This window comes from Eubalaena glacialis, chromosome 3 (assembly GCF_028564815.1).
Source record: "Eubalaena glacialis isolate mEubGla1 chromosome 3, mEubGla1.1.hap2.+ XY, whole genome shotgun sequence".
Taxonomy (NCBI): domain Eukaryota; kingdom Metazoa; phylum Chordata; class Mammalia; order Artiodactyla; family Balaenidae; genus Eubalaena; species Eubalaena glacialis.
Window position 1 is genome coordinate 149,572,040 of NC_083718.1, and position 24,012 is coordinate 149,596,051.

At 50.7% G+C, this 24,012-nt stretch overlaps 1 protein-coding gene across 1 annotated transcript; it reads left to right on the forward strand.

The window, feature by feature from the left end:
- Positions 1-3,470: 3,470 nt before the first annotated feature.
- On the forward strand, positions 3,471-23,646 carry CDCP2 (CUB domain containing protein 2). Its single transcript, XM_061186551.1, has 6 exons — positions 3,471-3,549; positions 11,251-11,598; positions 14,457-14,792; positions 15,819-16,172; positions 19,653-19,831; positions 23,320-23,646. The coding sequence occupies exons 1-6, from the start codon at positions 3,471-3,473 to the stop codon at positions 23,644-23,646; spliced, it is 1,623 nt and encodes a 540-aa protein (XP_061042534.1).
- The last annotated feature ends 366 nt before the right edge of the window (positions 23,647-24,012 follow it).

Here is a 24,012-nt window from a genome sequence, read left to right on the forward strand (position 1 = left end):
GAAAGATCAGAGTAGAGAGTGGGCGGGGTGGGCAAGGAGCAGGCAAGAGCGGAGACACGCAGGCCGGTGAGATGGAAGAGCCTGCTGTAGAAATGCAAAGAGAGATGGGGAGGGGGTAGTGATGGTTTCAGAAGTTGTGTCAGAGCCTAGAGTGGTGACCAAACTCAAGTGTGACTGCCAATATGGGGATGAGGGGAAGTCGAGGCAGCTCCTGCGTTTCTGGCTTGGTGGGTTGGCTGTGCTGCCACCTTGAATAGGAAACCTGAGGGAGAAGCAAGTTTGGGGGAGGGGTGGCGATAAGTTCAGCTGGGAGCTGTGGGGGACCCGAGGGGCGCTATGGTGGTTACCAGCCCAACAGCCATCCTTGCTCTTGCTAATCAAAATTCTGGAGCATGGTGGAAGTGAAATGCCTGGTCTTTCGGGATGAATCATGCTAACCTCCTCTTGCCAGTGATGTTCTAGGAGTGGGCGTGCATCCCAGTTTGGGCTCTCCCAAAAGCAGACCTTGAGACAGGATTTGAAAGCACATGGTTTATTTAGGAGAAAGGGGGAACACTGATGGGACTTAGTGACCAGAAATTGTTGGTGACCAGGACACATAGTTTGACTGCAGCGGGGGAGTGCAGCCCAGCAAACCTTGGAAGAGGGAGAGGAGGGGAGAAATGGAAGAGATAAGTGTAGACACTGTTCTCAAGAAGCCTGGCAGTGAAAGCCAACAGATGGGTAGGGTGAGAGCTGGAGGGAAACACAGGCTCACGGAAAGGGTTTGTATCCCCAGCCACGGTGGGGAGACCTGCATGCGCTTAACTGTGGATGGGGAATGCCAGCTGGGCAGGAGAGGCTCTAAGGATATGGGGGAGACGAGAGCTACTGGAGAGCTAGGTGCCCAAAGCAGTGGGAGGGCTGGGCTCCCGGCACAGGTTGGAGGGATTGGCCTCGGACAGGAGGTGGGAACACCTTCCTCAGAGGCTGTGGGGAGGGATGTATGAGCACAAGGTGAGGTCTGTAAGGTGAAGGGGCTCCTGCTTTACTGTTTGCCTTTTTCCCTCCACGGGAAGGGATGGGGTCATCTGCAGGAGAGGTGGGGATGCACTGTCTCGGGGAGACTGGTGACCACCTGGGATGGTGTCTGTGGAGAGTCACAGAGAGAGTCACCTGGGGAAACATGGAAAGGCTGGGGGATGGAGCTGAGACCCTAGACGAGGCTGGAGACCATGAACAACGGGTGCTGGTGCTGACTACATGGTGACGGGACTCTGCCCAGCAGCGCCCAGAGGTCCAGACACCCGGCGGAGAGTGTGGTCAGCGGGGCTTGTCCAGCAGATGTCATGAAGGGAGGGCAGGATGACCCTGAGCCTGGAATCTCAGCCCAAGGGGGAAGATGGGGTGAGGGATATGCGAGGCAGGGCGGGGAGAACAGCAGGGAAAGGAGACTGGAGCTTCACTGGAGTGCAGGGAGAGAGGCGGTTGCTCCAGGGGTGGGACAAACACTACACAGATGAGGGATTCAGGGGGTAACAGGTGGATGCTGTCACAGCCCTGCCCACACCCTGTGGCCCTCACCATTCCCAAGCTCCTGCTGCGACCCCTGGACACTGGGGCATGCACAGGCAGGTTGGAAATGCCTGGGAGAGGATGGCCTCGAGCGGCCGTCACCCAGGGGCAGCTGGCAGTGGTGGACAAACACGCTGCCTCCTCCTGCCTCACTGAAACACCATCTCCCAGAGCTGCCCGTGGGGGCGGAGCCTCGGTTGCCCACGGTGGTCAGCTGCTGGCTAGCATACCCTGAATCAGCTTCTTCTCACCCCCGTCTCCCTGCCCCACTCCCCTACCTGTGCTTCCGGGGATCACCTCCCGGATAAACTCCTTGTCCTCAACTCCCTGCCACAGGGTCTTCTTGTGAAGCAACTCAACCCACGACAGTGGCTCAAACCCTCTGCACTTCAGCTTCCTCCTCTGCAAGATGGAGAGTCCGATATGTGCCTCTGAAACTGGGGGGACACAAGCACAGGTCTGGGAGGCTCAGCACCATGCCCAGTACTCAGCAGGCACTGGGTTAACGCCCTTACTCATACACACAGTAGGTGTTTAATAAAAGCTCCGGTCCCCTCAGACAGCTCAGTACACAGAACCTCTCTGGTCCGGCCAATCAGGCCCCACCAGTAAGCCAATCCCTCAGGCCTGACCATTCCCGATGCTCTTGGCTGAAAACCTTCCAGGTGGCCTCCCTCCCGTGCTGGCAGCAAAGAGCTCCCTGGGGACCTCCTGACAAAAGGATGGGCCAGAGGCAACACGTGGTCTGGCAGATGGACGTCTGAGCTCCTTAGAGGTCAATAAAAGTCCTCCTATGCACTGAGCCAGGCACTGGCTTGGGCTTCCGCTACATTATCTCATCTAATCCTCTCCACAAACTGCAGGCACTGCACTGCTCTCCTGTCGTGGTCCAGGAGACTGGGCCTCAGAGAGGCCCCCGCAGCCCAGCAGTGAAGGGTAGAGCCTGGATTCAGCCCTTGTCTGTCAAACCAGAGCCCAGGCTCCTCACTGGGAGGCAGGAACATGCCATGTTCACCTCGGATGCCCTGTGCCCGGTGCAGGCTCTGCACAGAGAAGGAGCTTAGGAAATGAGCCTTGGGCCGGACTGAACCAAATAGGGCTCCTAGAGTAAATTGAAAGATCCTGTTTCCTGTTGGACACGGCGCCCCTGAGGGTATTGCTGAGGCCCAGCTCCTAGCACAGGGCCTGGCACATAGTGATGTTCAAGCCAGGTTTGTGGATCAATAAAAAGGTGAACATTTAATATCCTTGGCCAGAATTTACACTGTGGCCCAGATCCATGACTGCATTAGGAGTTGTCCTATACGATTTTCCCATTCTGTTGTCCCTGCTGCATTCTTCCCTTCGCTCTCCCTCTGAGCTCATCTAAGCATGTCTGAGGGATGCTTGTCCCACTCCCCCATCGGTGGGGGATAGGGAAACCTATAGCAAGCGCTCACTGTGTGCTTTAGTGTATGTTACCACATTTCATTTCCACAATAGCCCTAGAGGCAGGGCTGAATGGCCCCACTGGACAGATGAGTCAGGTCAAGACCTAGAGGAGTTGGATGACTTGTTCAAGGTCACCTGGCCAATCGGAGGGTGACCGGGGATGATCTCAGGTCTGCCTAGCCCCAAAACTCGTGCCCTTTCTCCACCACCAAATTCCCTCCCAGCCCTAAGTTGCTTCCCTTCCCCATCCAGTGTGGCCAGTGCAGACCTCCGAAGTGTCAACCTGGTGACACTAGATCCGTCACCTTAGGGTGGAGTGAAGGAAGCACCTGGGGATCAGCTTACTAATTCAAGGTGCTGATGAATTATTCACACCACCATTAACTTGGAGGCCCTTTCAGCCTCACCTCTCTTTCCCTTGCTCCAGACCCTCAGGTCCTGGCCTGCCCCAAGCTCGGCAGACCTGCGGGGCCCCCAGCGAGGAGATGCTGGCAGAGCTGGAGTTCTGTCTGCTGCTGGCAGTGACACTGCTGGGCCCAGCCCCCAGGGCCCAAGCCATGAAAGGTAGGAGCTGCTGGGGACAGGCAGGAAACCTGGAGGGGACCAGAGGGGTGGCAGGTAGCAGCGGGGTCTCAGGAGGTTTCCATGTGGAAGGCCAGAAAGCGGAGGGCCCTTTTGGGGGCAGATGACCGAGTTGAGGATGTATTGCTTCTGAGATGGGGAAAGACAATATTTATCAAGTGCCTACTATGTGCTGGGTGCTTTCCACGTATGAATGCATTTAATCTTCACAACTTCAAAGTGGGTATTAGTCCTCCTTTTTACAGATAAGGAAACTGAGGAAGAGGGAGGTTAAGTAACCTGTCCAAGACTACATGCTTACCAAGGGCGAAGGGAATGGCTCAGAGAACGATTAAAGATTTGTTGCTGGAATGAGTCCTTATTTTCCTCCTGAGAGCCTGCTGTACTTTCCCATCGCCAGCCAAGTGAAATCAAAGTTCCTTATAAAGGCATTCAGTGCCTTCCCAGGTTTGGCTCCAATCTCTATATAACAACCAGCCTCGGTTCCCAGAGTCCCTCGGGCATCCCATGCTCTGGCAGAGGATCACACCCCCTCCTGGAGATGCTCCACTCTCAGGGCTTTCACCCCCTGTGCCCTCTTCCTGGAAGGTCCCTTTTCTCTTTTTCCACCTGAGAACATCTGGCTCATCCATCAAGCTCAGGTCAAACACCACCTCCTCCAGGAAGACTTCCGCATCTCTTCATCAGCCTCAGAAACTCCCCCCTTGGATATCTTAGAACCCTCTGCTAGCACCCTGGTCCCGGGTTGCTTTGTGCTGCTCCAGCCCTCTGAGCACTGTGTGCCTGTCTGGGAAGCCAGGGCAATATCACTTCACCCGTCTTCAAGGGGCGTGTGTGTAGCGGGGGCTCAGCCAGCGGTTGCCAGTGCCTTGTCTTCCTGCAGGTTCAAGGGGGGGCTCAGGAAGGAAACGTAACTTTCCAGTCACCTAGTTGGTGGCAGAGATGGCTTGGGCACCCAGGTGTCTCACCCCATGCCTGGGTGGTGGGAGAAGCTAACTGTTCCCATTTCTAGCCACTGGGGCTTCAGCGGCCTTGGGGTGACCCTGGAGTTCAGGGTGCCTGCCGGACAAGGCCTCTACTTGTGCTGGGACCCAGGGCCTCCTGGGCCACCAGGAGTTCTGCTCCAACCTTCTCACGGCTTTTCCCGTCCAATGGGCAAGGCTGGGGGAAGGACAAGGACAGGCAATGAACAGGATATCCCTCTGTCCTCTTGCCATAGAGGCATGAATCAGACATTGCTCCCGCCCTGGCCTGCCCCCAGGGCCAGGCAGGGAGCCCTGATGTGAACTGGGTGTGCATCTTGTAGCCTCTGCACTGCTTTCTCTCATCCGTGTTCACAGCCGCCCAGCAAGGTCATTATCCCCATTTCACAGATGCGTGACTGAGGCTCAGGTAGGCTAAGTGATTGTGAGTCTGAGCCTTTATTCATGCCATTTCCTCCCTCCAAATCTTCCCCAACTCACAAAGCCTTCTTGCTCCTTCTAGCCAAACTCAAACATCAACTTCCCTGTGTCCCTCCCCTAACAGCGCTGGCCCTGGCAAGACTGCCCCCCCTCCCTCTGGACCCCAGAGCCCGTGTGGCCCCAGCACAATCACGCCACGTGGCTTTGTCTCATTTGCCTAACTCCCCCCATCTTACCCCACAACTGGGAGCTCCCCAGGAAGGGGCCCATTTTGAGTCAGCACAGGCCTGTACAGGGCACATGCTTGGCAAATGTGTCTCTCTTACAGGAACTTTGGTTAAGTATATTCTTCAGGATGCTTCTGGTTGCAAGGGACAGAAACCTAATCTGGATGAGTTTAAGCAAGAAGAGAAATTCAGTGGCTGGTGCCAGGGAGGCGGGAGTATAGCTGAGTTGGGCAGCTTGGGTTCTGGGCCATTTCCTCTTTTCACATGGTTCTTGCCATTTGCTGACAAGCTCTCTCAATGGGCCCTGAGCGGGGTCCACCCAGGGCTCTCACTCCCAGCTTAGGTACCAGGGAGGAAAGGGTTCTCATCCAGGCACTCAGCAGCAGGACTCTGGTGGCACAGGCCACCCCACAGGCCAGTCGCTGTGGCAGTGCTGGGGGCCCCAGGATTGCCCAGCTAGGATCCTGTGTCCTCCTGTGGGCCTGGGAAAGACGAGGGAGGGTGATCACATGGAGACAAGGGAAGGGAGCAGTGTCTAAAATCGAGGGCATGTTCTTGCAAGAGGTGAAGGAATGAGGGCTGGGTGGAACAAAACAGGAGATGTCAGCTACAGAAGTAACTTCCCTTTTTGGACCTCAGTTTTCTCATCTGTTAAATGGAGTCAATAACACCTGCGCTGCCTATTTTATGGGGATATTGTGAGGATGATATAAGATTGTTCATTGATCCATTCACTCAGCAAATATACACTGAGCACCTGCTTTGTACCAGGAGCTCTTCTAGGTGCTTGGGAGGCAGCAGAGAACAAAACAGATGAGAATCCCTGCTCTCATAGAGCTTACAGTTTTGTGGAGAGAGACTTGGCAGTGAACCAAACAAATAAAGAAATAAATAGTACATTTGACGGTGATGGGTGCTATGGAGAAAATAAAGCAGAAAAGGGAGAGAAGGGGTACAGGGATGGGGAGAGGATTTCAATTGTAAATAGGGTGGTTGGGGAAAGCCTCACTGAGAAGGTCATTTTTTTCAACTTTTAACTATGAAAATTTTCACACACAAAGTGGAGAAAATAGTATAATAAATCCCGATGTCTCCATCAACCATCTTCAACAGTTATCAACATTCTGCCTTTCTTGGCTCTTCTATCCTACCCTTACCCCCATTTTAGGGGGGCAGATCAGAGAAATTTAAAGACAATCTCAGATATCACACTATTTCACCCATAAATATTTCAGAGTATATTTAACAGATATATAGATAGATAGATATTCCCAATATTATTATAATGATATAATAATTCTTTAATTTTATCTAATACTCAGTTCATGTTCAATTTTCCCCATTACGGCAAAAAAAAAAAAAAAATCCCATTGCAATTTTTTTGTTCAACTCAGAATCCAGACAAGGTCCACACATTGCTTTTGGTTGATATTTGACTCAAATCTGCCTCCCTCTCTCTCTCTCTCTCTCTCTCAGTCTCTCTCTCTCTTTTTTAATTGACTTCTCCCCTGGCAACCACTTTTCTACTCTCTGTTTCTATGAGTTTGACATTTCAGATTCCACATATAAGTGATACCATGCAGTATTCGTCTTTCTCTGTCTGGCTTATTTCACTTAGCATAATGCCCTCAAGGTCTATCTATGTTGCTGCAAATAGCAGGATGGGTGCCTTTTTCAAGGCTGAATAATATTCCATGTCATATGTATCTCCATTCATCTGTTGATGGACACTTAGGTTGTTTCCATATCTCGGCTATTGTGAATAATTCTGCAATGAAGATGGGAATGCAGATAACTCTTTGATACCCTGTTTCCATTTCCTTTGAAATATACCCAAAGTGGAATTGCTGGATCATATGGAGTTCTATTTTTAATTTTTTGAGAAGCCTCCATATTGTTTGTCATAGAGGCTGCACCAGTTTGCATTCCTACCAACTGTGCACAAAGATTCCTTTTTCTCCACATCGTTGCCAACACTTGTTACTCTCTTGTCTTTTACATAATAGCCATCCTAACAGATGGGAAGTGATATCTCATTGAGGTTTCGATTTGCATTTCCTTGATGATTAGTGATGTTGAGCACCTTTTCATGTACCAGTTGGCCATCTGTATGCCTTCTTTGGAAAACTGCCTATTCAGTTTCTCTACTCATTTTATTTTTATTTTACATTTTAAAATTTATTTTATTTTATTTATTTATTATTTTTGGCTGCGTTGGGTCTTCGTTGCTGCACGGTCTTTCTCTAGTTGCGGCGACTGGGGGCTACTCTTCATTGCAGTGCACGGACTTCTCTTGTTGTGGGGCATGGGCTCTAGGCATGCGGGCTTCAGTAGTTGCAGCACACGGGCTCAGTAGTTGTGGCTCGCAGGCTCTAGAGCACAGGCTCAGTAGTTGTAGCGCATGGGATTAGTTGCTCCGCAGCATGTGGGATCTTCCTGCGCCAGGGCTCGAACCTGTGTCCCCTGCATTGGCAGGCAGATTCTTAACCACTGCGCCACCAGAGAAGTCCTCTACTCATTTTTTTTTTTTTTTTTTTTAATGGTGAAGTGTTGAAAGCCTTCCTCTTTATATTTATTTATTTATTTATTTTTGGCTGCGTTGGGTCTTCTCTGCTGTGCATGGGCTTTTCTCTAGTTGCGGCGAGCGGGGGCTACTCTTCGTTACGGTGCGCGGGCTTCTCACTGCAGTGGCTTCTCTTGTTGTGGAGCAGGGGCTCTAGGTGCACAGGCTTCAGTAGTTGTGGCACGCGGGCTCAGTAGTTGTGGCTCTTGGGCTCTAGAGCGCAGGCTCAGTAGTTGTGGCTGACAGGCTTAGTTGCTCTGCGGCATGTGGGATCTTCCTGGACCAGGGCTCAGAACCCGTGTCCCCTGCATTGGCAGGCAGATTCTTAACCATTGCGCCACCAGGGAAGTCCCTATTGATGGTTTCCTTTGCTGTGCAGAGCTTTTAATTCAACGTAGTCCCACTTGTTTATTTTTGCTTTTGTTGCCTTTGGTGTCAAATCCAAAAAATTATTGCCAAGACCAATGTTAAGGAGCTTACCTCCTATGTTTTCTTCTAGTTGAGTCTTTTTTAATATAACAGTTGTGTCTCCCCCCCACAACCTTATTTACTGTTGAAGCACCTGGGTCATTAGAATTTCCCACATTCTGGACTTGACTGAATGTGTCCTCACGGTGTCATTGTTCCTGTAGCTTCCATATTCACTCTAACTTGTAGACAGATCCAGAGACTCCATTAGGTAAAGGTTCCTTTTTTTCCCCCCCAAGAAGATGTTACAGGTGTTTCATCAGGGCACCGATTATCCAGTGTTTCACTTTGACGTTAAGATTGGTCAGTAGCTTCTCTGGTGGCGCAGTGGTTGAGAATCTGCCTGCCAATGCAGGGGACACGGGTTCGAGCCCTGGTCTGGGAAGATCCCACATGCCGCAGAGCAACTAGGCCTGTGAGCCACAATTACTGAGCCTGCGCGTCTGGAGCCTGGGCTCTGCAACAAGAGAGGCCGTGATAGTGAGAGGCCCGCGCACCGCGATGAAGAGTGGTCCCCACTTGCCGCAACTAGAGAAAGCCCTCGCACAGAAACGAAGACCCAGCACAGCCATAAATAAATAAGATTGGTCAGTGAGTTCAGGGGTTGTTAGCCTGATCCATCCATTATAAAGTTCCCTATAAAGGTAACTTTTTTGGCATTTTTTAATTATAAAAATTTTCAAACATTAGCAAAGGTAAAAGAATTTTACAGAAAATATTTATCTACTCAACCATCTAGGTTTTACCTCTCATCATATACCTTTTTTCTCAGTGATTAGAACAGACAATGATAATGATGATTTCATTAAGGTTTGCAAAGTTATGTTTTTCTAATGTTGTTATTCTTTCTGTAGTCTTCTTTAAATAACAATTTTTCTTCATCAGCTATTTGGTTATCCTGATATATATAGTTTGTAACAGGAAAGGCAAAGTAAATGCTTAATTCTTTCTCCATGTATCAAGAAGAAAATAAGTTCGTGCCCGAGCAATCTCTAAAGGAAATCAATAAGTTCCTTTTTAATTTCTTTTAGTTGTATTATGAATTCATGAATTTTTATATATTTGATGGGTTTCAACCCACTGCAATAAATTTTTTTTTTTTTGGCCACTCCCCGTGGCATGTGGGATCTTAGTTCCCTGACCAGAGATCGAACTCGCGCCCCCTGCATTGGAAGCACAGAGTCTTAACCACTGGACCGCAGGGAAGTCCCTGCAATAATTTTTTTTGAAGTTCAAATTATACCTTCTTTAGCCAGTGGGAGCCCCTTCAAGAAGGTTTCTGTGTCTTTTGACACAATCCTAGCAGTTCCGATAGTTTCTTTACTTTCTGGTGTGACAAGATATCCCAAGTGTGTTTTGTATATGTACTGCCCTAGACTAACTATTTCTCTAAGGAGCCCTGCTTCATTTTAGTTGGACATAACGATCCTAATCTAATTTAGTTGGACATAATAATCCTAATCTAAGTCCAAGTGGTACAAATACTACCGGAATATCATTGCTTTTAGGGTTTTTAATGAACAAAGCTAGGAAATTAATATTTTTAGAAATAAAAATAAATCAAATTCGTACTGATGTTTTCAATTCAAATTAAGGATCTCAAGAGTTCTACTTAGTTTTTTAATTTTATGCTTGTATCACTCTCCTCTTACACTGCAAATCTTAGTTTCTATTGACATTAACATACTTCCTTTATTCCAATATATAAAATATTGTAAAATAACAGTATTCACTATTACTACTAATAGTAAGTCTACTGAATATAGTTTAATATTTCTTTGTGTTTCATTTTGTTCTTGGGATCTATTCCACTAGGAAGGTACAGTCAAAATAGTGTATTTCAACGTCGTTTGAAATCATTTTTCCCATGTGAATGTGCCTCCAACTTGACATATAGTTAAGCTTATTTGTTTTAGTTTGGCATATGGGTTACTTAAATTTTTTTGATAATTTAAAAATTATATTAAAAATTACTCATGATTATAAAGTTAAAATTATAAAATAAACTGCGTTTAAAGAGGTCTAGCGGTCACGCCTGTTTCCTCCCCTTGGCTTACATCTTCCCGTGTCAGAGAACAATTTTTATTAGTTTCCTTCCATTGTTTTCAAAATATAAGCAAATATGCACATATAACAATGTAGTTTTGGGGACTTCCCTGGTGGTGCAGTAGTTAAGAATCCGCCTGCCAATTCAGGGGACATGGGTTCGAGCCCTGGTCCAGGAAGATCCCACATGTCGCGGACCAACTAATCCCGTGTGCCATAACTACTGAGCCTGAGCTCTAGAGCCCGCGAGCCACAACTACTGAGCCCATGCACCGCAACTACTGAAGCCTGAGCGCCTAGAGCCTGGGTTCTGCAACAAAAGAAGACACTGCAATGAGGAGCCCGCATACTGTAACAAAGAGTAGCCCCCGCTCGCCGCAACTAGAGAAAGCCCGTGCGCGGCAACAAAGACCCAACGCAGCCAAAAATATAAATAAATAAATAATAATAATAATAAAGAATGTAGTTTTAACTTTGTAGTAGACTGTGCACATTTTCAGTCAGGATGGGAGCAGGTAATATTATTTTAAATTTTCTAATTCCCCAATGCACATCTCTAGTGCCTAGCATTTGGTACTATTTTATCTAAAATTATAGTCCCACCTGACACTTCTTGTCTCCTTTCCCTGCTTTATTTTTCTCCAGATCACTTATCACCAGTTAATATGCTCTATATTTTCCTTATTATGTTTATTGTTTGTCTTCCCCACCAGAATTTTAGTCTATTTGTTCCTGCTGTAACCCCAGCACCTAAAACAATGCTTAGCACTCAAACAATATTTCTTGAATGAATAAAAGAATGTTTGGCAAGTGTTTGAAGAATAAGTAAATGAATGAACAGCTACATGAATAAATGAATTGACTTAGGGCCGTGACCTCATGCTCCCTCATCCCATCCCAAAGAACCTGCTTTGGAGCTGGGCCACCACCCAAGACCTCAGGGCTGACTCTGAGACATTCTTGCCTCTCACCACAGGTGTCAAATGTGGGGGTGTGCTCTCAGCACCTTCTGGAAACTTCTCCAGCCCCAACTTCCCCAGGCTCTACCCCTACAACACGGAGTGCAGCTGGCTGATCGTGGTGGCTGAGGGCTCCTCCGTGCTGCTCACCTTCCACACCTTCGACCTGGAGTACCATGACACCTGCAGCTTCGACTTCCTGGAGATCTACAACGGGGCCTCCGGGGACCAGGGCAACCTGCTGGGGAGGTTCTGCGGCCAGGTGCCCCCGCCGCCCTTCGCCTCCTCCTGGCACGTCATGTCTGTGGTCTTCCACTCAGACAAGCACGTGGCCAGCCGAGGCTTTTCCGCGGGCTACCAGAAAGGCAAGGGGGACTTGGCAGTGGAGAGGGTGGCCCTGGGTGGGGATGGGGGGAGGGCGGCGGGGTAAGGTGACGGGCAGGGTCTCAGCATCTTAGCGTGTAGGCTGCTCTGTAACCTGGATGTCCCTGCTCTCATAGCTCACGGGGCAAAGGCAGCCTCTGTTGGTAGTCTTTTTTTTTTTTTTTCTGTTGGTAGTCTTGGTGGTTGTGTGTTCCCACCTTCATGGCAACACTCCCCACGTCTCCCTCCGTTATTCCGGGAGTCCTCGGAGGGTCTCACTGTGCTCAGGAATGAGGCCTCTCGCGCTCTCCTATCCTTGTCCTTCTCACCCCATACATGGCATCAGGACACTGGAGGGGACACCGGAGGGGACACCGTGCTGCCACTGCTGCTGATCCCTCTGTGGCATCTCATGTCACGGGCACAGGATTCTCTCCCCTCCCCATCATGTCCTCGGGAGTGCAAGGTGCATGAGCGTCTGCGTGGAGCTGGTGACGCACTCCCTCCCAGAGCCTTTCCTGAGTGCGCCTCCTATATCGTGGTCCCTAACCCCTCCCTCCCCCAGCCAGGCTTGGAGCCTACCCCTCAGGCTAGTGAGGGGAGCAGAGGCTTCACCCTCCTTGCCTTTCTTTCTCCTTGACTCATTCCTCTTTCCTCAGGCTTCTCTGCACAGACTCAGACCTCCTACCTTCTCCCAAGGCCAAAACCAAAGGCCTTCCTCACAACAGCTCAAGCAATAGGCTCCACAGAGGCTCCTGGTGCACAGGGTTCACCAACAGCAATCAGGGCTGGGGCGAGGGTGCATACAGTTCTATGCCTCCAAAGCCAGACACCAGCTCCCACTGGCTTTGGAGGCATAGTATTGTAGAATGGTAAAACACAAGAACCACAGACCGATCTAATCATAGCAGTGGAGTTTTAGAGCCCTAGATTTTTAGACTCTTAGGGTATCAAAGTTATAATACCATGTGCAATGTTTTCCAATATTTTTTAAAACAGGAGTACCCTTATATCAAATGGAACCTTATGTTAATCCCTGATATGTAAAAGAGATAAAGGCAGCATTTTTAAAAAATAAATAAATAAATATTTATTTATTTATTTATTTATTTATTTATGGCTGCGTTGGGTCTTCGTTGCTGTGTGTGGCCTTTCTCTAGTTGTGGCGAGCAGGGGCTACTCTTCTTTGCGGTACGTGGGCTTCTCATTGCGGTGGTTTCTGTTGTTGTGGAGCATGGGCTCTAGGCGCATGGGCTTCAGTAGTTGTGGCATGAGGGCTCAATAGTTGTGGTGCGACGGCTCAGTAGTTGTGGCGCACAGGCTTAGTTGCTCCGTGGCATGTGGGATCTTCCCGGATCAGGGATCAAACCCGTGTCCCCTGCATTGGCAGGTGGCTTCTTAACCACTGTGCCACCACGGAAGTCCCAAAGGCAGCATTTTTATTGTAAGCATTTATAAGTTCGTATTTTTAACATTTACTTATTATAAGCCAATCATTGAAAACATAAGTAAATATTGATGGCCTCTGATTAGTTAAATTTTTACATATAAGATATGTGACTGTGGATGCTAACTTTCATTGAATTAAAAAATAGTTTGAATACAGAAAAAGAATGACATTTATACCAGATGTCTGCAAATAGATGCCCTGGGGCCACTGTGGAGCCCCAGAACACATTTTGAAAGTCTCTGCTAAGGGTGTTGACAGTGGACGGGATCTCACAGACTGTCTAAACCTGCCCTCTCATTTGACAAACAATACACCTGAGACCAGAGAGGGAATGTGACTTCCCAAGGTCACACATCTGGGAAGGGGAAACTGGGACAAGAAGTCAAGTCCTTAGCCGCCCAGCACAGTGCTCCGTTCACACAGCCATGCCATGGAGTGAGATTCTGGAGTCTCAGGAGACACAACCGAGTGTGCCCCCTCCCTGCTGGTGGCCTCCAGCTAGTCCTGGCATTCATTATCACCTAGCTCTCAGTTGTACTGGCTACACTGGGTTCCAAAGGGCTTTCACCAGAAACTTCTTAAACTCTGCATGAGTCTGAGCCTGGTGGATCAGTCTGAACAGGTCTTATGATTTCTAATATTTCCATGAGGCTCAGAGAGGTTGAGTTACTTGCCCACGGTCACACAGCAATAGAAGACTGAGCTGAGAGGAGACCTGTTTTCAGACTTTGAGCCCATCTCTACTCCTTCAGATCTTCCCTCTAAGCCTCAGTTTCCTCATCTGTTCGGGAGATTTGATAATGTTCCTGGTAGGAGAGGACAATGAGCCTGATAAGGTCAAGTGCACAGACTCTGAAGTTAGTCAAATCCTGCCCTCCCTGATACCAGGGGGGTGACCTGCTGTCAGGGTCCTGCCCTGTCCCTTGGGGCCTTGCCACTGCAATGGCTCTTGCCAATCTCCACATCTCTTTGCTTCAGGGCTTTTCCCGAAGCTTTGGCAGGTCACCTCTACCCCCAGCGGCCCTCAGCCTCAATTCTGGGGAATGCCCCCGCTCCCCCACCCTCTCTCCCTTGCTGCCCATCTGCGGTCCTCTGTCTCTCCCAGATAAACTACTTGGGCTCAAATCCTTGTCTCGGGCTCAGCCTGGGTGAAGCCCAACTCACACAGGTAAGTTATTTAACTTCTCTCTGCCTCCAGTCTCTCAGCTGTAAAATGGGGGAAACCACGGTGCGTTCCTCATGGGGTTATGGTGATGATCTAGAAAGATGGCCTGTGCCTGTCACTTACCAAGCGCTCAGTGGGTGGTGAAAAGATTCCCGTGAACACCTGTGGGCGTGGCATTTCCCAAGGGAGGAGATGGGGGAGCCACAGGGAGGGAGAAAGGTCGGTTCAAGCGGGCTCCCTTGCAGATGCATGTGGTGGCGTCCTGACGGGCCTGTCGGGGGTCCTCACCAGCCCCGAGCACCCCAACAACTACCCCAACAATGTGGAGTGCCGCTGGGTGATCCGAGCCGCTGGCCCCGCCACCGTCAAGCTGGTCTTCATGGACTTCCAGGTGGAGGGCAGTGAGCAGTGCACCTACGACTACGTGGCTGTGCTTGGGGGGCCTGGCCCTGCCCGTGGGCACCACTACTGCGGCAGCTCCAGGCCCCCCACGCTCGTGTCGCTGGGCCACGAGCTGCAGGTGGTCTTCAAGTCTGACTTTAACATCGGGGGCCGGGGCTTCAAGGCCTACTACTTCTCAGGTAGGAGGGCCAGAGCTACACCCTGAGTGCCCTGTGTGTGCTGGGCTCCTGCCTCCCCATCATGCTTGCGGCGGGGCGGGGAGGGGTTGTACTCTTCTGCCTCTGGGCCTTACACTTCCTGCTCTTTCTCTGCCTGAAATGTTCTAGCACACCCTTTCCCGTCTGGCCGATGCCAAGGCACAAGCATGTCACCTCCTCTGGGAAGGCTCCTAGATTCACTCAGAATTATTCCCTTCCTTCAACTCCTTAGAGAAGTTTTCTCATAGCAATGATCTAACACATCACTTCTGTACCTGGTTTGCATGCTGATTTCCTCTGCTTGACTGTGAGTTCCTATGGACTTATCTTTGTACCTGCTACATAGAGGGTATTCAATTAATGTTTGTACGAATGAATGAATGAACCCTTGGGAAGTAAACTATCTAGTGGAGGAGATAGAGAAGGAAACAGACAATGACAATGCACTGTGATATGTGCTGTCTAACAGTAAGAATCATGGATGACTTCCTGGAGGAGGAGAGAATTGAGCAGTGCTTTGAAGGTGTAAGGCAGTGGCAGAAGAAAGGGAAGGGTGTTCCAAGCAGAGGGATCAGCATGTGCAGAGGCATGGAGAACAGAGAGGGTTTGTGTGCTTGTATTACTAGGAAATGTTTGGTGAGTCTGGAAGGTAGGGCTGGATGAGGGGCAGGGAGAAAAAGGGCAAGGTCAGGTCATGAACCACCTTGTCTGTCAAGTCCAAGTTGGACTCAACTGCGAGGACAGGTATTAGGCATTGTTATTGAATTCCTATCAGGGTCAACACTCATGAAGTGGTTTACCAATCGGAATGACAGTCTCAGCTTTCAGCTAGTTTCAGTTTAAAGCAGGCTTTGGGATCAGTTGTCTGGTCTTCTGGCCATGGTGCCGACAACCTGCCAGGGTGGTTTTAGGTCCCTTTAGCGCCTACTGCCCAAGCTGTAGCTGCAGAGGGTGACAGTCTCCACCCTTCTCACCATTGCTCCTTCTGTCCTGCTCTCCCCAATCCAGGAGAATGCCAGGAGGTATACACGGCGATGCGGGGCAACTTCTCCAGCCCACAGTACCCCAGCTCCTACCCCAACCACATCCGGTGCCACTGGACCATCCGCCTGCCTCTTGGCTACCGGGTCAAAGTGTTCTTCCTGGACCTGGAACTGGAGGGGCCCAACAGCCTGACCAGGACCTGTGACTTTGACCATCTGACAGCCTTCGACGGGGCCAGCGAGGAGGCGCCCCTGCTGGGGAGTTGGTGTGGCCACCACCTGCCACCACCGGTCACCTCGAGCCACAACCAGCTCCTGCTTCTGCTGCACACAGACCGTAGCACCACCCACAGGGGCTTCTCTGTGGCCTACATTGGAGGTCAGCTGGGGTTGAGGGTATGGGTGTGCTGGTGGGGGAAGGTGGGGCCGGGGTTCCTGGTCTTTGCAGCCTCCTTCCTCTATCTCACCACCTTCTCGGTTGGCTACACCACTGCCGACTCCCGCCCTGGGACCTCTGAGGCTATATCAATATGGCCCTTGCTTATTTTCACTATTACAGTGCCCTATTTTTCCAGCTTCCAAATCCACAATTCCTAATTCCTCCCTATCTGTCACCTTCCTCCATGGGCCCCTGGCCTCTCTTGTACTATGATTAATCCTCTGGATCCAGGGGTAATACACAAGATATGGTAATACTATTTATGGAAAACGATATAATCATGGAGATGCCGACCAACCTTGCTTGTACAGTCATAAGTCCCGATTGACAGAGATTTGAAAAAATGACATTTGGTTTCCTTACATAACAAGAAGCCTAGAGTTAGGCAGCTGCTATATTGGTTCAGGGACTCAACAGTGTCCCAGCTGGTATGTCTGGGATTCTCTTGACCTCATGACTACAAGAGGGCTGCCACAACTCAAGGCATCATGTCCATGTTCAAGGCTGGAAGAGGGTAGGGGAGGTGCCAGCCACAAATGTTCCTTTATCAGGAAAGTAAAAGCATTTTCAGAAGCCCTCAAAAGACATCTTCTTGTTCTCATTATTTTGAACTTGGTCATGTGGCCATGCCTAGATGAAGAGCTGGCTAGGGAACTTGGCACTCAGCTTTTCCATCCTCCATAGTGCTAGTTAGATTTGCCAGCTGACAGCAGCTATCATCTATCCCCTCCTCTCATCACCCTTCCCTGGGCCACGGTCCCAGAAATGCCTGTGCTCTGGACCCATTTTGCCCTCTGCCTGACTAAGCTAGAGCCTCTTGTTGTGCAGGTGCAGAAACAGAGGTGCAGAGAGGAAACGACTTTCACTGCTGTCACACGGGCAGTGGGTGGCACAGCCAAGGCTAGAACTCACACCCTTGCCTTTTGTGTGGCTAAGCAGGGCCTGGGGAGGAGGCCCAGGACTGAGCTCAGACGGACAGGGGCCACATCCAAATGCTGCCATTTACTGACCATCCAATGGTGCTCACCTGTAGGAGGGGTTGATGAATGCTCTGGACAGGTGGTCTTTAAGATGAAATGAGGTAACACAGGTCACAGTGCCTGCCTCGGAGGGCATCCTTGCTGAGTGTGGATTTCTTTCCTTTATGTGTCTCAGTCCTGGTCTGCATTCAAAAGATCTTTCCTCGGGACTTCCCTGGTGGTCCAGTAGTTAATACTCCGTGCTCCCAGTGCAGGAGGCGCAGGTCTGATCCCTAGTCAGGGAACTAAGATCCTGCATGCCACACGGCGCAACCAAAAAAAAAAAAGGTCTTTCCTCTTCTTTCTTTCTTCCTTTCTTTCTTTCTTTCTTCCCTTTCTTTCTTTCTTTCTTTCTTTCTTTCTTTCTTTCTTTCTTTCTTTCTTTCTTTCTTTCTTCCTTCCTTCCTTCCTTCCTTCCTTCCTTTCTTTCTTTCTGTCTATTTATTTTTGGCTGCGTTGGGTCTTCGTGGCTGCGCACAGGCTTCCTCTAGTTGCAGCGAGCAGGGGCTACTCTTCGCTGCAGTGCGCAGGCTTCTCATTGCGGTGGCTTCTCTTGTTGCGGAGCATGGGATCTAGGCGTGCGGGCTTCAGTAGTTGTGGTTCGCGGGCTCTAGAGCGCAGGCTCAGTAGTTGGGGCGCATGGGCTTAGTTGCTCCGCAGCACGTGGGATCTTCTTGGACCAGGGCTCGAACCCGTGTCCCCTGCATTGGCAGGAGGATTCTTAACCACTGTGCCACCAGGGAAGTCCTTCTTCCTCTTTCCTTACCCATGTGCAAGAGGAGTTTGGGGGCCCAGCAATGGTGAAGGAAACAGTAGAGCTGCAGCAAGCTAGTGGCAGCAAAGTGACCTGGGCAGACGCTCCCTCTGTGGGCCTCAGTCATCTCCATCCATAAACCTGGAGGAGAGCTGTCCCTCTGTTAGAGCGACCCCTTTCCCAGAGTGCACTCAGAGAGCCAGGTGCCATGGGGCTCTGCCACAGCTAGCTGGCAAGTCGCTTTCTCTCTGCGGGTCTCAGTAAAATGAAGATATCAGCTGAAGGAGCTGTAAAGTCCCTTTTGCTCTGAAGGTCTGATGGTCTTGCTCTGGGTCCTCTCCCAGCTGTATGTGATCTTGGACAAGCTCCTACTCCTTTTGGTGCCTCCAAAGACACCTCCCAGATGGCTGTGGGAGCCCAGATGCCTGTGGGAGCCCAGGGTCAGACACGGCACTAGTGCTGGGCCAGGATCCAGATGTGGCCCAGGCTGCAGGCGGCCTCCCGGCTGGAGGACAGCCTCAGCATCGATCAGGGGTGACACACAGTTCAGCATCACCAAGATCATCGTGGGAGATGGCGGGCCCATAAATCCCCGACTGCCCAGACACCAGAGGCTGAAATATGTCTGAGGCATTTCCCGGAGAGGGGTTGAGATTTCCAGGCCTCTGCCTACCAGCTCTTTCCTTTTCCTCCCGCCAGCCACCCCGCTTCCTTCCCCCTACCCTCACCCGTGCCCCAGCAAGTACTGCCCCCGTACACACATGCGTGCTCACACACACAGGCTCTCACGATCCTAGACACTTAAAGTCACACAGGCCTGGCTGGGAGGGGCTGCAGGGGGCCACCCCATAAGGTGGAGAGACCAGGAACTGTGGGATCTTACAGACGCAATGATTAAAATCCTGGCTTAGCCACTGCTGACAATTTCACCTCTCAGAGCTCCGGGTTCCAAAACTTTCAAATGCATTTAGTCATGTCCACCTCAAGGGGTCACCATGAGGAGGGAGAGTGGGGCTTCCTTCACCACCTTTTTCAAACTGCAGCCACCGCAACCCTTACCCACACCCACATTCTGCTCTCCCCGCTCCCCGTCTTTCTTCTTTGCTTGATTTTCCTTCAGACTACTCTGACGCTTAGGCGTATCTTACATATTTACTGCCTCCTCACTCAACTAGAATGTAAGCTCCAAGAGGGTAGGCATTCGTGGCTGGTTTTTTCCTTTTCATTTCTGTATCTGGTGTTTAGAATAGTGCCTGCACATAGTGGGCCATAAATACTAGTCAAATGATTGAATGAATTGCCTGGTATATGGCAAACATGATCAGCAAATAATAGCTTTCATTATGATTAACAATATTCATTCGTTCAGTCAGTCAGTCATTTATCAGCATTCACTGCACCTGCCAAGCTCTGTGCTGGGCTCAGAGGATGCTGAGAAGTAGGCACAGGGCCTGCCCTGGAGTGCATAGTCTGATGGAGTTAAATGGAGTAACGCGTGTAAAACATCCTCGTAGGACTGCTTAAGAGCCATCCCCTCCCTGGGTCTCGGTTTTCCATCCACCACCCTTTGGATAGGGGCTTGGAGAGGGTGGGGGCCAGACCGCCTGCCCCCATGGCCTCCAGCTCCCCCCTCCCGTCCATCTTCAGTTGTCCCCATGAACGTGAGTTGCTCCCGCACGGACTTCCAGATCCTGATCTCCGCGCAGGCACTGGCCCCTCTAGAACGGACCAAAGTCTACCTGGGCAGCCGGAGTTGTGCTGCTCAGGAAGTCGGCAGCAACTTCCGGATCCAGGCCCGCTTTGACACCTGCGGCACTGAGTCTCAGGTAGGGGCTGGGGGAGGAAGGCAGGCACAAGGGAGGGGCTCTGATCCCTGGGGAGAGGCACCAGCCAGACCTGAGAATTCAGCTTCTCTTCCTGGCTCTGGTCACCCCACAAGCCAGGATGCAGAACTCAGCCTCTCTTGATTTTACCTCAACAAACTTGCTCAGTGTAGACACAACAAAGAACTCAGGCAGGGGAGACAGAGAAGAGGTGGCCTGCTGCACAAGCTGGCGGCAACCGCAAGCCCCTACTGGAGGCCCCTCCCTCAAGGTCCTGCGAACTGACTGTTCCTGGGGGCCTTCCTGCTGCCCCCCCTCCCCACTGGGGCTCCCCAGGGCCACCGGGTCCCCACCCCTCTAACGCACAGAGCTGTTTGAGCGCTGCTGCCTCCTGCCCACCCCCTCCCCAACCTTGTGATCCAAATCCATCGCTGGGCTCCGCAAAACAAAGGGGCCCTTCAAGAGACAGGATCCACCTCCCTCCAAAGGCAGCGAGGTGTACAAATGAAGTTTTTCTACTATCCTTTTATTTCAGAGGCCTAGGTTGGGGCCCTCAGAAGTCACCTGGCAGTGGCCCAAGAACCCTGGATGTTTGTATTCTCAGGGACAGGTTGGGAAGGGGAAAGGGGGAGAAGGCACAGTGGTCTCTATCGGGGACAGCACCACAGCCTTGGTGACGAATCTGGGGATTCGTCAGACTGCCTTGGCAGAAATCACGTGCTTTCTAGCAAACCGTATTTCCCCACCACCCAACATTAACCGAATGTATGCCTCTGGCCCCTCAAGTCCACCCTCTGCTTCCCCAGCCTCCTGGCGGCCACCATCCTTTTAACCTGAGTAGAGGAGAAGTGGGAGTCAGTCTTAGCTGCCAAGATAATCTGCCCTCACCTCTACTCCATGCCCTAAATCCCCCTGGGGTTTTCTCTGGGGGCAGAACCACGTTCCATAGAGTCATAAAATGATGGAGACAGAGAACCCCAGAAGCAAGGAATCATGAAATCTAGAACAAAGAACTCACAGACACTCAGAGTCTCAAAGTCACAGAACCACCACTAGAACCTGGAGCCACATAATCATAGAATCTTGGCATCAATGTCATGGAAACATAAAAGCTGAGAACCTCAGACTCATGGATTCTTAGTGTAACACTTATTAAGTCCTAGACCCATGAGGACCAGTCTCTGCATTGAGTTGCTTTCAAAGATGCACAGTTCAAATGGCCAAAAGCCATGACAACCTATCTGTGCATCTCTTAAAAACCACAGAGACTTGATTTCATAACCGTAACACCACATTTGTGTGGACTTTCTTTCCTCCTCAAGTCTCATTCATCAAAAACCCCTGAAACTTCCCCGCACACCTGTTTTGTGTGATTTTTCCCTCCCTTCTTTTTTCTTTTTTTTATAATTAATGTTTTAACTCCCATAGGCAATGTTTTGCCTTTTTTAAAAATTATTTATTTATTTATTTATTTATTTATTTATTTGTGGCTGCGTTGGGTCTTCGTTTCTGTGCGAGGACTTTCTCTAGTTGCGGCGAGCGGGGGCCACTCTTCATCGCGGTGCGCGGGCCTCTCACTATCGCGGCCTCTCTTGTTGCGGAGCACAGGCTCCAGACGCGCAGGCTCAGCAATTGTGGCTCAAGGGCCTAGTTGCTCCGCGGCATGTGGGATCTTCCCGGACCAGGGCTCGAACCTGTGTCCCCTGCATTGGCAGGCAGATTCTCAACCACTGTGCCACCAGGGAAGCCCTCCCTCCCTTCTTTATTATGTAGATTCACTTCGGCCCTTTCACTGGGTGCCCTTCCACTCTCAGGTTCTGTTTCTTTTTCCGATTCTGTGTCACAAAAGTCCAGGACACCGGTTCTGCTCAGAGGGTGCGGTGGTAGACAGGCTGAGGGCACAATGCAGAAGGCTCCTCTGGGGACATGGACTCAGAGCCTTCTGGAAAACCAGAGTTGGGAGAGACCCACAAGGTCACCTGGTCCATGAAACTCCAGATCCGTGATTCCCCTTCACTGCCGTCCCCAAAAGGACCACCCAGTGTCCAGTGATGGCAGCTTCCTGCAGGTCATGCCCGTTTGCTCTGTTCTAGGCAGCTTTGGTTTTTAGAGAAGCTTCAGCTCAGAAGAGCCATGACTGGACAGGGGCAGTTGGGCGGCCTGAGGAGTGTAACGGCTGCTCTAGATTAGGGGTGGGTGGGGAGAGTAGCCCGGCATCACTGCAGCCCCCAATCCAGACCACACCAGACTGCCCGTCAAAATGCTGTCCCTCAGTCCCCAGCCCAAACACTCCACTGTCTCAGGGCGTCCTAACTCCTGCTTCCTTCGTCCGTGGGGGTGGGGAGGGCAGCAGCGTGACCGACTCCCCACATCACACTCCTCAATGGCTCTTCCCAACCCCGGGGTGGTGCTACCGGGCTGAACAGGACTCAACCACAGTGACACATAACTGCTGCAGACATAATTGGGCAAAACGATTCCAGAAGGAAAGTCGCGTAACACCAAGGACAGAGCATCTAACTGGGAGGCAGGAGACTCGGCTTCTGGATCTATAGCTCTGGGCAAATTACTGCCTTTGCTGGGCCTCAGTAGCCACATCTGTAAATTGCCAAGGAAGGGAGATTGAACTAGATGTCCTGAAATTCCCCTTTGGTTCTACATTCTTTGGTTTGAGTGAGGTGTGATGGCTAAGAGCACAGTTAAGAATCAGGCATGGGCTTCCCTGGTGGCGCAGTGGTTGAGAATCTGCCTGCCAATGCAGGAGACACAGGTTCGAGCCCTGGTCTGGGAGGATCCCACATGCCCGTGGGCCCGTGAGCCACAATTACTGAGCCTGCGCGTCTGGAGCCTGTGCTCCGCAACAAGAGAGGCCACGATAGTGAGAGGCCCGCGCACCGCGATGAAGAGTGGCCCCCGCTTGCCGCAACTAGAGAAAGCCCTCGCGCAGAAACGAAGACCCAACACAGCCAAAAATAAAATAATTAATTAATTAATTAATTAATTTAAAAAAAAGAATCAGGCAGATCTGGAAGAGAATACGTTCCCTGTCAATTGTGTGCTGTGTGACCTCAGACAAGGGATTTAGCCTCTGGGCCTCATTTTCCTTATCTGGCAAATGGGGATATTAATGGTACAAATAAGAGAAGGTTGTTGTGAGAATTAAATGAGATAATGCTCTTAAAATGCAGAGCCTGGAACATGGCGAATGTCCCTGTTGTTACTGTTACTATCTTTCATAGACATCACCTCCTTCAAGCCAGAGCAAACACTGACCCATCAAATATATATTGTCCTTTCAGACACCCTCGTAGTGCCCCTTTTACAGGTGGGGACACTGAGGCTCTGAGTGGGAAGGGAGTCAGTAGCCAAGCTGGGACTGGAAACCAGGCTCTGGAGTTCTGCCCCCTTGGCACTCAGTGCCTACATATCCAGGGGAACAGGGTCAGCCCTGGCCCCTTCAGGTGTGAGCAAGTGCCCCTTGACCCCCACAGAGAAGAAATAACACTTCAGTGATCGTCAGTGTGCTGTACATCGACTTCTCAGCGGGTGGGCAGGAGGACATCCACGAATACGAGGTCCGCTGCGAGCCGAGGCGAAAGGAGGCCTCTGTCCACCTGCTGTCCGGCTCCCACTGGCTTGGGCCCTATGCTGCCACGGCCGAGCACCTTCAGGAGGCACCACCCAGGGACGAGGCAGAGGCACTGGAGGGCCCCGTGGCCGTGGTGGCCCAGGACACCAGTGACATCGTCTTCCTGGGCCTTTGCATCCTGGCTGGAGTCCTCATGGTCATTGCCATAGTGGTCCTGATGCTGCTGTAAGCAGGGAGGGTAGGGACGTGGCATCTGGCATCCCTGGGAGGCAGCTTGGTCACCCCACAACAGGGGCAGGACCAGGCCTTGTTGACTTTACGATGACCATGGGCAAGTCACTATCCCCCTCTGAGCCTCAGTTTCCTGGGGACCTTTACTCTGCCCTGCTTATCTCACAGGGCTGGCGTGAGGCTCAGAGAAGAGCATGGATAAGAGCTGTATAAACTATAGCATGCCATGCATGTGTGTGCAATTGTTGTTGTTGTTACTAATTTTGAAGATTTTCTGCTATAGAAAAGAACTCTCCTGTGTGTATTTGTCAGCATAGATAGTTGTGGTCACCGGTGACAGAGTTGATAAAACTGACTTGTTCTA

Bases quoted from the DNA above. Each gene is read 5' to 3' on its own strand.
- CDCP2 (XM_061186551.1), top strand. From the start codon at position 3,471: ATGCTGGCAGAGCTGGAGTTCTGTCTGCTGCTGGCAGTGACACTGCTG. The intron at 16,173-19,652 runs GTCAGCTGGGGT...GTCCATCTTCAG, and splicing joins CTCTGTGGCCTACATTGGAG to TTGTCCCCATGAACGTGAGT. The intron at 19,832-23,319 runs GTAGGGGCTGGG...TGACCCCCACAG, and splicing joins CCTGCGGCACTGAGTCTCAG to AGAAGAAATAACACTTCAGT.